This window comes from Lampris incognitus, chromosome 5 (genome assembly GCF_029633865.1).
Source record: "Lampris incognitus isolate fLamInc1 chromosome 5, fLamInc1.hap2, whole genome shotgun sequence".
In the NCBI taxonomy this organism is placed as follows: Eukaryota; Metazoa; Chordata; class Actinopteri; order Lampriformes; family Lampridae; genus Lampris; species Lampris incognitus.
The window spans coordinates 20971567-20986064 of NC_079215.1; the positions used below are offsets into that span (position 1 = coordinate 20971567).

General features: G+C 43.8%; 1 protein-coding gene across 1 annotated transcript in view; it reads left to right on the forward strand.

Annotated features, from left to right (window-relative positions):
* samd1b (sterile alpha motif domain containing 1b) overlaps positions 1 to 14214 on the forward strand; it is a 28398-nt gene extending 14184 nt beyond the window's left edge. Inside the window, exons 4-7 of the mRNA XM_056280421.1 lie at positions 8102 to 8150; positions 8279 to 8393; positions 13778 to 13892; positions 14071 to 14214. Of these exons, the coding sequence (XP_056136396.1) occupies positions 8102 to 8150; positions 8279 to 8393; positions 13778 to 13892; positions 14071 to 14214 (423 nt within the window). The remainder of the gene's footprint in view (positions 1 to 8101; positions 8151 to 8278; positions 8394 to 13777; positions 13893 to 14070) is intronic.
* Positions 14215 to 14498: the final 284 nt, after the last annotated feature.

Below are 14498 nucleotides of genomic sequence, written 5' to 3' on the forward strand. Positions count from 1 at the left end.
AGCACAATCCCAACTTCCTCTTTGTCCATCTGTTTCTGCGACAGCTGCCTTCTCAGGTACGAGCTGCTTTGGCCAACACCGCTATCACTGACTGTCATGCTCTGGCCAGGTAGGCTGATAAAAAAAAATTCCTGGCTGGTCAACAGCACTGTGCGGCCGCACTTTTTCCTGCCTAAGCATTTCACCACTGCCTGGAGACACAACAGTTGCCACCACAGCAGCAGATCCTCAATGCCGGTGAGACCCAGCCTTGTGTTTTTACCACACCAAGTCTGGACCCAAAGCCAAGCGGTGCTGATTTCCATGCAGTTTCAGCATGACGGGAAACGCCGGGGCTGGTGCTCAGTAGTGGCCATGTGCGTCGGCCAAACTGGCCGGCTGCTGTTCATCCAAGACACCATATCCGGACAGCCATTGCTATGTGACACGGGCATGCAGAGGAGCATCCTGCCCGCATCAAGAGTAGACATCCTGTCCTGTGGATATGCCCCCCCCATGGAAGCCGGTAACGGTAGCCCCATCCGCGCTTATGATACTAGGTACGTGGAGCTGTGTTTTGGTGAACAGTGCTTTGGTTTAGACTTTTTCATGACAAAAGTGGCCATCCTCCTCCTCGGCATAGATTTCCTATGTGCCTGTGGACTGCTGGTGGATGTCAAAAACCGATGCTGTCACTTTCTGTTCGTATACATGCACTCTCAGTGGAGCGGACTCCAACAGATTGTCTAGCATGCTCTCAGCCGCAGATGAGTTTCTCTGGCTTATCGCTGAGTTCCTGGTCCTCATGCAGTACACCTTCTCATCATCCACCACCAAGCACAGAGTGGAGCACCACATCGCCCCCGCTGGCCCACCGGTTTATGCTTGGGCTCGGCGCCTAGACCCTTGACAAGCTCATCACCACCAGGGAGGAGTTTGATAATATGGAGCGCCTCGGCATCATTCGCCACTCCAGTAGCCCATGGGCTTCAGCCCTCCACATCATCTCGAAACCTGGCGGCGGATGGCGCCCGTGCAGCTATTACTGCTGACTCAACCACACTGGACCACTACTCAGTCCCACACAACCAAGACTTTTCTGCCCACCTGGTGGAAAATTCATCTTTTCCAAAGTGGATCTCATCTGTGGATACCATCAGGTGCCCATCCACCCGCTGGATGTCCCCAAAACAGTGGTGATCACCCCATTTGGACTGTTCGAATTCCTACGCATGCTGTTCGGCCTCAAGAACGCTGCGCAGACATTCCAGCGCTTCATGGATTCGGTTCTACGAGACCTGCCTTTCCTCTTCATCCATCTAGATGACATCCTCATTGCCAGCACCTCCAAAGCGGACCATCTGTCTCACCTCCAGACACTGAGCAGCTCAGCCAGCACGGGCTGATCGTCAACCCAGCCAAATGCCAGTTCGGGCTAACCACCATCGCTTTCTTCGGACACCGAATCACCAAAGATGGGGCGGTACCCCTCCCATCAAAGATGGATGCCGTTGTGAACTTCCCGTGACTGCTCACAGTAAAGTCCCTACAGGAGTTCGTCGGCATGGTGAACTTTTACTAACACTTTATCCCCTGAGCTGCTAAACTCATGCAACTCCTATACAAGACCCTGAAAGGCAGGGCCACCAAACACACTGTGGACTGGTCTGCAGAGAGGGACAAGGTGTTTGTGGATGCTAAGGCTGCTCTGGCTGATGTAACAATGCTGGTGCACCCGTCACTCAAGGCTCCGATCGCCATTACCATGGACGTTTTGGACTATGCACTCGGTGCGGTGCATGAGCAGTGAGTGAACAGTTCTTGGCAACCGCTCGCTTTCTTCAGCTGACAGTTATGCCTCAGAGAACAGAAGTACAGCACCTTCGATCGGGATCTCCTCGCCCTCTACTTCGCCGTTCGACACTTCCTTCCCCTGCTGTTTGTGGACTACAAACCACTGACGTTTGCCATGGCCAAGGTGGCTGAGTTGTGGTCCGGCCGCCAGTAGTGATGGCTCTCCTACATCTTGGAGTTCATCACAGACTTACAGCACGTTGCTGGCAAAACCAATCTCAAAACCAATCTCCCGCAAGTCTGCAGTCCGCAGGATACATTTTCATCCACCACAGTGCCCACCATGAACCCCTGTGGTCTCCCTAGGTTGGCCCGTTCCGCGTTCTGGAGACGAGGAACAAACACTTGGTTGTGGACGTCGATGGCAAGCCGGAGCGCATTTCCATGGATCGCCTCAAATCCAAAGAAAATGTTGACATTCCTGATGTTCTTGTCTTCTCCTCCATGAAGTAAGAGACTAACCTGCTGTTAGTTAGCTGAATTATTAGCTTCTGGTGGCTCAACAATGCTTCGCAACAAGTGTTTTTAAAACACAAACGTTATTCTTTACCACTTGAATGGGTTGAAAGTAAGGTTGACACTTAGGAATTGCAGCTTTGAGCTCTTATAAGGGAACGTTTACAGACTGCACTCCCCCTGAAAAGGGAACTTAAGTTGATTGAGAGCCAGACTTTTGAAAAATTGATCACACAGTTAAGTGCTCCATGTCCAGATTGGTGTTCTTAAGTGCCCTTCCACTATAGAGTGTGTTAATCTTGTCTCAGTGCTGCCGGTGAATATCTTAGATCCCTCCTCAAGTGTAAAATGTGAATTAATTTTAATGTTGCAGTGATAAGTGTGATGATATGAGAGCTGATTGACTCACCAGGACTTTAAAGTCAGTCATTTAAGGGCTCAGGCACACATGCTCTCTCAAAACATGACTGCGCCGTCAAATTGCCCCAAAATTCTCACACAAACACACAATCTAAAACCACACTCTCTCTCTCTCTCACACACACACACACACACACACACACACACACACACACACACACACACACACACACGCACGCCCTTCCTGACACAACCACTAACCCTATGGACGGGGGGCACAGGTGAAGCACTGGATGCCATTCCAGTATTCATGGACTTGCGCCCATGTCTGTCGCCATATTTATCTTGACAGAATATAGAGTTTAAAAACCGCGGGCAGTCATTTTGACTGCCATGGGTCGTTCTAGTAGTTTTTAAGTTCGGTCGTTGTTTGGGACTGTTTCAATGGTTATTTTCCCTTCTTTTTTTTAAATTTCACATTGTATAGGCCTTGTCACGTTAACATATGCAATGCATTAATATCTCAACTGTGTATTTATCTTGACAGACTATAGAGTTTGAAAACCAGCGGTCATTTTGACCGTCCATGGTCGTTTTAGGTACGAGTGAAATCCCGGTCACTCTGCTCATCACTTGTCCAAGGACATATGCATCCAGCCTCTTGGTGACTGGGAGGAGGCTAGTCTGTTTGTATTGTATGGTTCTTTTGAGCCAGCAGGGTGTAGACTATATCAGGCTTTGCCATTAAACAGATAGTGAAGCTGGATGGCAGAGCCTTTGGGAAATAGAAAGACAGTTATGTAACATAACTCAAGTTCTATGGTAATAGGCAAAGCCCTCTAGCTGTGGGCCCTACTGTCTTCCAAGGTCTTGCTGAAGACTTTGGGGAGCAACTTTATCTTTTATTGGGATGGGTGCCAGTCAAGGCTGACAATATGATTGGCTGTGAGTGTACATGAAAAATGTTTTGGTTCGAGCGTATGGACACACGGGTAAAAACAACAGCAAAGTGAGAGAGCTTGGCTCATGCTCCTGCAGTTATGATACCAAACTACAATTGTGGACAACACAGTGGTCCTCTCTTTACTTTTACTTTTTTCCTGTTCTCATTTATCATATTATCTTCAGTAGATGCTGGGGGATGGAATTACTGTGCTTTTGTAGAAGATCTCACACAGAATCTAACAGTTTGAAATGATATTCAAAGTTTGCATGATTTCAACTCATGTATGACAATGAAAGAATGAGTTTTGTTCCAGATCAATTCACTAACAAAGGAAATGACAAATTGAAAGCCTCACAGCGAAAATATCAAAAGAAAAAAATCTGGTGCTTTTCGAAGTACAGTAAGTAAATTAGGTATACGTAGCTGTGTAAAAGGTGATGCTTTTTCTGACAGGATTCTCTATATTATAGCCTATATAGTTGATTGATAAACCTCAGCTTATTGATTATTTTTGTAGTCTTTGTTTCAATATAATTCTGAATAATGTTTTTGAAGTAGCTGTTTATGCCCTCATGAAATGTTGGGGATTGTTGGGATGGTAGTGTTACTTCCATTAAAATGAACTCAGATACCATCACAGTTGGTGCCGACATTTTCCTGAGATGGCAAAGAAAATCTGTCCCACCTCGTTGCATACAGATAAGCAAGCAAGCGAGCAAAATTGCATTTATATAGCACATTTAAAAACAGAGTTACAAAGTGCTTTACACTCAATACACAAAATACGAATAAATACATAGAATAAATTAAATGAATATAAAAGCCTGGCATAGAGAGTAACAGGCCAAGCTAAAGATGAAACAAAACAGAAGTCGGGTGGGAATCTATAAAAAGGCTTGCCTGAAAAGATGGGTTTTTAAGAAGCTGCTTAAAACAGTCCAATGATTCAGCGAATCTAATGAATTGGGGAAGATTATTCCAGAGTCTTGGGGCTAAAACTGCAAAGGTGCAGTCACCTTTTGTTTTACAGTTGGAGTGAAGAATGGATAAAAGACTGAGGTTTGAGGATCAGAGTGGTCAGGAAGTGGAATGAGGCATGAGAAGATCAGAACTATAACTGGGGGCAAGATCATGCAGTGTTTTAAATGTAATCATTAAGCTCTTATAGATTATTCTGAATTTTACGGGAAGCCAGTGGAGGGATTCAAGAATAGGGGTAATATGGGACCTACTGCTAGTTCTAGTTAGTAGTCTAGCAACTGCATTCTGAACCAACTGTAGACGATTTAAAGTAGCTTGGTTGAGGCCAGAGTAGAGAGAGTTACAGTAATCTAGATAGGAGAAAATGAAATTGTGCCACCTTCAGCTTCCCACCCACACACATGGCCAATTGGGTCTGTAGGGACGCCTGACCAAGCCGGGGGTAACACAGGGATTTGAACCGGCGATCCCCGTGTTGGTAGGCAAAGAAATGCTGCTACGCTACCTGGATGCTCCACCCACTGTGTATTTTATAGGTTAAAAGTTGCCCTTTCACGTCAGATCTAGCATGAGGCTATAATCGGTGTGATATGGTCAAACTTTTTTGTTTTAGTTAATATTCTAGCACCAGCATTTTGAACTAGCTGAAGGTTTTGACCAAGTGTTCCTCCCAGTCAAGGATGTGCACATCCTCATCCTTGAAAGAGTGGCCACTGGTCTGTAGATTGGTGTAGACTGTGGGGTCCTGGCCTGACGTATTAGCTCTTCTGTGTTGTGCCATCCTCTTGGCCAGCGTCTGTTTGGTTTCCCCAATGTACAAGTCACAGCAATCCTCTTGGCACCTAATAGCATACACTATGTTACTCTGTTTGTGTCGGGGTACCCGATCCTTGGGGTCGACCAATTTCTCGCGCAGCATATTTTGGGGTTTGAAAGCAACTGAGACGTGATGTTTGGAAAATACATGCCTCAACTGTTCAGACCCTCCTGCCACATATGGAATCACCACTACCACTGGTTTACACTTAGGTAGTTGTTGTTCTTCTCTCTTCGATCAACGGGTGCACTGTTTGGGTGTCTTCCTGGCTTTGATAAATTCCCTGTTATGATAGCCACACTTAACCTGGGCCTGTTTAATGTGGGATTTCTCCCCTTCCCTGGTCTCTGTCGGTGGGGACGTTGTCAGCTTGGTGATACAGCGTCCTGATAACTCCTGTCAAAGAAAGTTCAATCAGTTCTGGACAAAACGTTTATTGACTGAAATCTTTCATCACACATCTAAGTGACCTCTTCAGTCTAAACTGACTGCAGGTATCCCCACCCTTATAAACAATAGTGTTGCATAACGACTTAAACCAACGATTAGTTTCATATGGAAATAGGTGTGACCATTAATTACAGTTTAAATGGCCATGTGTACTGTTCACAGAGGATTTGGGAATGTTTGCAATTGTAAGATGGCAGAAAAAACTTGTCCAGGAAGTAAGATGGCGACAGATGTACTCTACTCCCCATAGATGGCCTCTTTAACTCCTCAGTCAAACCAGCATTCCTCCCTATCAAGGATGTGCACATCCTCATCCTGGCCTGTAGATAGGCGTAGACTGAAGAGTCCTGGCCTGACGCATTAGCTCTCCTCTGTTGTGCCATTCTCTTGGTCAGCGTCTGTTTGGTTTCCCAAACGTAAAAGTCAAGGCAATCGTCCTGCACTTAACAGAATACACTATATTGCTCTGTTTGTGCCGGGGAATCTGATCCTTGGGGTGGACCAATTTCTGGTGCAGCATGTTTTGGGGTATGGGGTAACTTACGAACAGTTAAAGCCATGTATGATTAAACTGTGGTGCATTCAGGCAAGTATAGTTGTGATGGCCTATTTTGGTTAACATATGTGTTTCAGAACCCATAAGTATGAGTGGTTTTGGACGGGGCGGCACAGTGGTTAGCTCGGTCGCCTCACAGCAAGAAGGTTCTGGGTTCGAGCCCCACGGTAGTCCCCTCTTGGGGGTCATCCTCTGTGTGGTGTGGAGTTTGCATGTTCTCCCTGTGTCTGCGTGGGTTTCTTCCCGGTGCTCCGGTTTCCTCCCACAGTCCAAAGACATATAGGTCTGGTGAATCGGCCATACTAAATTGCCCCTAGGTGCGTGTGTGTGTGTGCATGTGTGTGTGTGCGTGTGTGTGTGTGTGTGTGCCCTATGACTGTTTGGATAGGCTCCAGCATCCCTGCGACCCTGATAGCAGAATAAGCGGGTCGGATGATGGATGGTTTTGGACGGGCTAGGCCCACCTGATTTTCTCTGTGCCACCCACATTGGATTTCTGGCTACGCTACAGCCACACAAGATGAAAGACTTCAAGTCTGGATTCATGCCATTTCCGCTCAAGTTTCCTACAGGCCAGTTTAAGAGCACGTGTGTTGTCAGTGAACCAGGGTGTTGATTTTCGTTGATGTCTAATTTTGGTAATTAGAGTTGCCATTGACTCGAGAAGATTAGGAAGAGTTACATTTAGGTCACTAGTAAAGCTATCAACAGATCCAGTCAATATGGTGAAAGGAGCCAGGAACTCTTGCATTCTATCACCAAGTGCTATCAGGATTGGTGGGCCGATATGACAGGTGCTGAACACGTTAGTGCCACATCAGCAAGGACTAGAAAGTGCCACCTGAAATTTGATAAGACAGTGGTCTGACACAGCAGATAAAGAGAAGACACAGTCAGAGCAGAAACAACAACAGTCCCACATGATATTATGGTGTATGTCCTGTTATATGTAGCTGACAACAATCTCATAACACTAGAGATTATGCAACATATTGTATGAGGTATGACGTTCTGATGTGACTATAATTATCTCCTACATGCTTGTCATGTGTTTATGATGCTTTATTATACCCAACACTGCATGTAACACACACACAGTCATGCACACATATGATTATTTTGACATACACCACACATCCCTGGTTGCTGCACGGCGGCTACCCACTACTCCTAGCTACACAGCTAGGATGGGTTAAATGCAGAGAAAGAATTGCCCCATGGGGATTAATAAAGTAGTAAAATAAATAAATAAACACCACCTCTCCTGTATTTTTCCCCTGCTTATCTACTATACAGTCAAGAGGAATCCCCAGTAATATCTATAAAAAAAGAACAACTGAATCTGCCTTAGTTGACCAAAATCCAGTGCATAAAAGGCAAAGTAATCAAAGAGTGAATTGTACGCCACATTTAGAGCGCGTGTAACTCTTTTCACCTCTGCCTGCATCCAAACATGGATACTTACAACTTTTATATGCTCGCATCTCATAGATATAACAAAACCCTCTTTTAAAATAGATGCGCTTCTACAGTGGAAGAGGCGGCATCCCCCTGAAAAACTGAATTGTAATGAACTTGTGTAGTCTGCTTTTTACATCTGATACTGGTAATCCTGTTTGTTATTACTCACTTGGTCCACTGAATCAGTCATTTACTCTACTTCTGACTTCGCTCTTTGCCTCCCTTCGGCTTCCCCTCCCAGGATCAGAGACAGCAGGAGGGAGGGAGTGACACTTCCTCAGGCTTCAACAGTAAGTTCTGCTTTCTGTTTACTTTCTGGATGTATTTGTGTGTGTGGGTGTGGGTGTGTGTGTGCATGTGTGCAAGTGTGTGTGTCAGCTTTTAGATTTTAACAACTGCTCATTTTTTTCTCTCCGAGGTTTGTGTAAGACAGAAGTCGGCGTGTCCTCCTGTCCGCTCACACCCACAGCCTCTCCAAAAGACTCCAGTTTGTCTGAAGAACCAGGGATAAATGGAGGCATTAATAGAGGAATGTGAGTATAGCAGAGCAAAGCAGGGCCACCCATAAGGGGAGAAAGCTTTCTGGGGCTCAGCCTCTGGGGGGGGGGGGGGTCATTGAGGCCAGCGATAATCATGTTCATCCTAAATATAAGCAATGATAATGGCAATACTTGCCACTGAGTGTGAACTGGCTAAACATATGGACTTAAAAGACATTGTAAAGGACTTTGTATTCAGTAAGACAAGGAAGACGGCTGTATAAGAGGCACAGATGAAGCCTTAAGGTAAGAAGTTACATTTTCTACTAAGAATTGTGTGGTGTAAGTGTAGCAGATCTTTGTTGACCTTGGTGTGTTTAAGTATCTACGCCCCCAACTGGGATGATGAACATTTCATCTTTTCTTTGTTCTCCACCCTACCAAATGTAGACAGCCACTCACTTATAATTGGAGGAGATATAAACTGTACTTCAAATCCTAAACTGGACCACTCATTGACCAGACCTGCTCAACCACTAAAAATGGCCACTGCTTTGAACAGTTTCACTGTACAGTTTAGCCTGTGCGACCCCTGAAGTTTCAAATATCCTAACAGTAGGGCTTATTCCTTCTTCTTTCCTGTGCACCACACATTTTCCCGAATTTATTATTTTCTCATTGACATTAGATTTATTCCCCTTATCAGTCAGGTTACATACCACAGCATAATAATATCTGGTCATGCCCCCCTGTCCCAGACCAGCCCACCCCTTTTAGATCATGGCGCTTGAACCCTCTTCTACTTTCAGAACCTACATTTGCTAAATTTGTGAACAGTCAAATCAAGCTTTTTATTGAGACTAATGTCCGCCCAGACATGTCCCAGTATGTCCTATTGGAAGCTCTGAAAGCATTCTTGGGTGGCCATATTATTAGCTACAGAGCAAATAGTAAAAAGAGAGTACTGCTAAATTGAAGGAGCTGTCTGATGGTATAGCAGCGCTAGACAGAGAGTATGCTATATCCCTAACCCTTGAGCTCTATCAAAAAAGAATCAGCCTCCAAACTGAATTTGATTTGGCCTCTACAGCCAATGCAGAGTATCTAATCCTTAAAGCTCACCATTTGATTTATGAACATGGTGATAAATCTGGCAAGCTCCTTGCTCATCAGGCATGCTGGTCCTTCGTCTCAAGGCAAATAAAGCAAATTAAGACCTCTTCGGGTTCCATAGTCTCAGACCATGAACAGATTTATGATACATTTTCTGAATTTTATACAAAACTGTATACCTCAGAATGGGAAAATAAACAAAGCATGACTGATTCTTTTTTTGAAGGCCTAAATCTACCTCAATTAGATGATACTGAAATAGCTAACCTTGACGGTCCTCTATCGATGGAAGAGGTTCAAGAAGCTATAAGAAGTATGCAGTCAGGCAAGGCCCTCGGACCTGACAGATTTGTAACAGAATTTTATAAAATGTTTTTGAACAACCTCGCACCTTTGCTCCTGGCTATGTACTCGGACGCATTATCAGAAGGTCAGTTACCCCCCACTTTAAGACAAGCCTCAATATGTCTTCTACATAAAAAGGACAAGGATGGGCTGTTTTGTAAATCACATAGACCAATTTCGCTGCTCAATAGAGATTATAAAATCCTTGCAAAATGTCTTGCTAAATGCTTAGAAAAAGTGCTACCACGCATTATATCCCCTGATCAGACAGGATTCATCCAAGGGAGACACTCTTTTTTTAATACTCGTAAGCTTTTCAACATCATGTATACTGACCTTCAGCGAGCTACCCCTGAATTTGTGATAGCCTTGGATGCACAAAAGGCATTCGATTGGGTAGAGTGGGGCTTCCTCTTTAAAACTTGGGAAAAATTTGGCTTCGGCCAAAATTTAATTTCCTGGGTGAAGCTGCTGTACATGGCTCCTGTGGCATGTGTTCGTACAAATGAAGTGCAATCAAAATATTTCCCTCTTCAAAGAGGAACAAGACAGGGATGCCTCCTCTCTTCATTGCTTTTCGATCTGGCAATCGAGCCGCTTGATGTTTCACTGCGACAGTGCCATACGTTTGAGGGGATAATTCGAGAGAACACTGTTTATAAGATAGCATTATATGCAGATGACCTTCTTCTGTTCGTTAGCAATCCTGTGTCATCAATACCATTCATCCTATCTAGATTAGACCAATTCGGGAAGTTGTCTGGCTACAAATTAAATCTGGAGAAAAGTGAATTATACCCTATCAATTCTGCTGCTCAGTACCTTCTTCTGCTTTCCTTTCAGGAGAATGAGCTCCCACTTTAAATACCTTGACATAGTGGTTCCCAAATCCTTTAACTGCCTTCTTAAACTTAACCTAACACCTTTGATAGATAAATGTAAACAAGACCTAGAACGATGGCATACCCTACCCTTATCAATGGCAGGTCGCATCAATTTGATTAAAATGAATATAGTCCCTAGATTTCTGTATTTCTTTCAAAAAATTCCAAGATCATTCCAAAAAACAATTTGCCCTAATTGATAGTATTCTCTCAAAATTTATATAGAACAATAAGCTGCCACGTATCAGTAGGTGCTTGCTGGAGAGACATAAGATGGAGGGAGGAATGGCCATGCCCAACCTTTTGCATTATTACTGGGCAAGTAATATCCACAAATGTATCTTTTGGGCAAAGGGTTACTCTGGTGACAATGTGCCAGACTGGGTTGCAGCAGAGTCTTATAACCTTCCTATTTGCTCTCTAATCTCCTCTGCCCTACAGGTCTCTACAGGCAGCTCAGTCAACAATTCTGTGTCATCTCACACGCTTTAAATCTGGTTACAATTCAGGAAGCATTTTGGTTTGCAAAGCCCCTCTGTTATGGCACCTATTATGTCTAATCGCCTCTTTACACCAGCGATGGTGGATGTGGCCTTTTGCGCCTGGCATAGGAGGGGGATACAGTTTGTTAAGGATCTTTATATGGAGGGAATATTTGCATCCTTCGAGCAGCTAGCAACAAAATATAAACGACCACGTGTTCACTTCTTTCAATATTTACAGTTGAGGAATTTTGTCAAAAACAATATAACTCCTTTCCCATCATGCCTCCAACTACCCCAGTTGATACTTTGCTGTCACTGGGTACAGATAAAAAGGGTATAATCTTCCGGATTTATGGAATCATTGATGAGATGAACCCCCAGTCAGTAGAATTACTTCGAACACAATGGGAACTGGATTTAGGCCCCCCGCTTTTAAACGAGTGCTATTGAGTGCTTGGAGTGCTGTTCTTAAACAAGTACATGCTTCATCTCCATGCAGCAGACATGAGCTCATCCAATTTAAGATTGTGCGTCGTATTCACTTTACAGAAGCCAAACTAGCCCAAAATCTGGACCCTACCTGTGATAAATGTAAATTAGCATCGGCCACTTTAATTCATATATTTTGGTCATGTCCTTGTCTGTATACATTCTGGGGTTCAATTTTCACATCTCTGAGTGAAGCCTACAACATATTAGTTGAACCGGGTCCATTGACCGCCATTTTTAGTGTAAAACCAGAGAATGCTATCTCGTCAAGAAATCTCTCTAATATAGTTGCTTTTACTTGCATGCTAACATGTCGTCTTATTTTGCTCAACTGGAAAAACCCCAAACCCCCTTCCCATGCCAGATGTCTAAGGGATGTCATGTTCCATCTAAAACCAGAAAAGATTAAATTTACTTTAAGGGGGAACAAGGCTGAGTTCAGTAAAATGTGGACCCCATTTATATTTTATTTCACTACTGTTACTGGGATAACAGATTGGAATGATGCATAGTGCTCTAATTATGGTATGGAAGAATGTAGAATGTGTAGATTAATATGTGTAGCTGTATAAATGATTCCATTCTCTTACTTTATCTGTTTTTTTTCCTCTTGCTCCTTTGGGAAATTTATACCTTTATGTAATTTATTTTCCATTGTTATTATCATTTGAATTATTGAATTGTGGACATTTGTAACCTGCTGGGGTGGGACTGGTGGGGGGATTGATTGGGAGGATGCGTTGGAGAGATCAGAGGGTTGGAAAAGGGGAGGGTGGCTTTATTTTACATGTTATATAATACTGTACTATATATTTCAGAATATTTTGAAAGATTTCAGTAAAAAGGTGTTTAAAAAAACAATCCAAATAACAATCACTCTGACAAAACTCAATACGGGTGTCTGGGTAGCATTGTGGTCTATTCAGTTGCCTACAAACATGGGGATTGCCGGTTCGAATTCCCATGTTACCCCGAGCTTGGGGTGGGAAGCCAGATGTGGGTATGTGTCCTGGTCATTGCACTAGCGCCTCCTCTGGTCGGTCGGGGCGCCTGTTGGGGGGGCGGGATAGCTTTACCCCCCCCCCCCCGGGTGAAACGCCTCACTGTCAGGTGAAAAGAAGCGGCTGACGACTCCATATGTATTGGAGGAAACATGTGGTAGTCTGCAGCACCCCCCGCCAGCTCGGCAGAAGGGGCGGAGCAGCAACCAGGACAGCTCGGAAGAGTGGGGTAATTGGCCAAGTATAATTGGGGAGAAAAGGGGGGAAAACACTCAATACAGAGTGAGTCTTGGAAAAACGAGAGACATCTAAAGATAGAAACAGATGAAAGAGGAGGGGGTGTTAACAGATAGAATAGGTATACTTACAATAAATCGAGTTCTTTTTAAAATCAAACATCCCAAGATATGAGTGGAAAGTATTGTTCTTGCAACTGTATTTATAACTTTTTTTTTTTACTCAAACGTAGCTTAACCATGTCATGTGATATGCTACTTCACTACACTTTAACAACAAATATTACTGGGAGCACTACAGAAAATTGCAGATGAACATTTAATGTCAAGGAATTCACATTATAGACGCTAACACTGAATGTCCGCGTAACAAATTGGCCACAATTTTGAACATTGACCAAACACGGTCCGGCCATATACTAAGTTTTCACCTAGTCTTGTGTATTCTTTTTTATTCTCTCCTCTCTGCTCTGTTGGCTGGTTCCTACTGGCCAAACGGTGTCAATAAAAACTGTGCAGTAGAACACAAAGTAATCTAAGAAATGGATGGCGAGAACATCGAATCAAAATCATTGCATTGCCTAATGGGTAGACTACCCCACCTAAAAAAAAATCACACAACGGAAACGAGATGGAACAGGAGTCATTCTTCTGGGATCGGGACAGGACAGGGATATTTTTTTTGGGAGTGAGATGGGACAGGAGGGAAATACACTCCTGTGTTACCCTCTACGTCTGCCATCACAGTTCTTTGGGCTCACAAATTCTACCGCATCAATAATTTTCCACAGTTTTCATTTCTTTTTACTCACACCTTTGCATAAAGGAAATTGTACGCTAACGATGAGCTAACTGCTCTTTTTTTCTCTTTGTCTGTTTACAAAGGTTTACAAAGGCCGACGGGATAAGTGTAAGCCCAGTGAACTGGACGGTGTCCGACGTGGCCAACTATATCACAGCAGCAGGTTTTCCTGAGCAGGCTGTTGCCTTCAGGACTCAGGTAGGACCTGTGGCATCTCAGATGGCCACAAGAGACCACCATTGACAAGATTGATAGCTGAGCCCTAACCTTAATGCATTTGAAATTTACATTCCTCATCTTTCAGAAACACTTAGTTGTTATCTCACCTACATTGCTTTCATCATCATCAATCTCTCTTTCTCTTGCTCTGTAAAAGGAAATCGATGGGAAGTCTCTTCTCCTGATGCAGCGTAATGATGTTCTGACTGGTTTATCAATCAGGCTTGGTCCTGCTCTCAAGATCTACGAGCGCCATGTGAAAGTTCTTCAAAAAACACACTTTGAGGATGATGACTGCTGACTGACAAATATAAAAGAAGTGCGCACACACACACACACATTTATGCCTATATTTACTTATAGCTAAAGTAAGCGTAAAATATGCATGCATGTTAAACACTTTCACATCTCTTCTCATGTCTTTATAAGCATAGAGACACAATGCACAATACAGTTCATAACGAATGGACACACACACTCACACACACACACACACACCAAAACCTTCATCCATTCCTTTTTCCTGCCAAAAAAACAAAACAAAAACCAAACTGTTCCTTGTGGGACAAGGTTGAAGAAGTGACT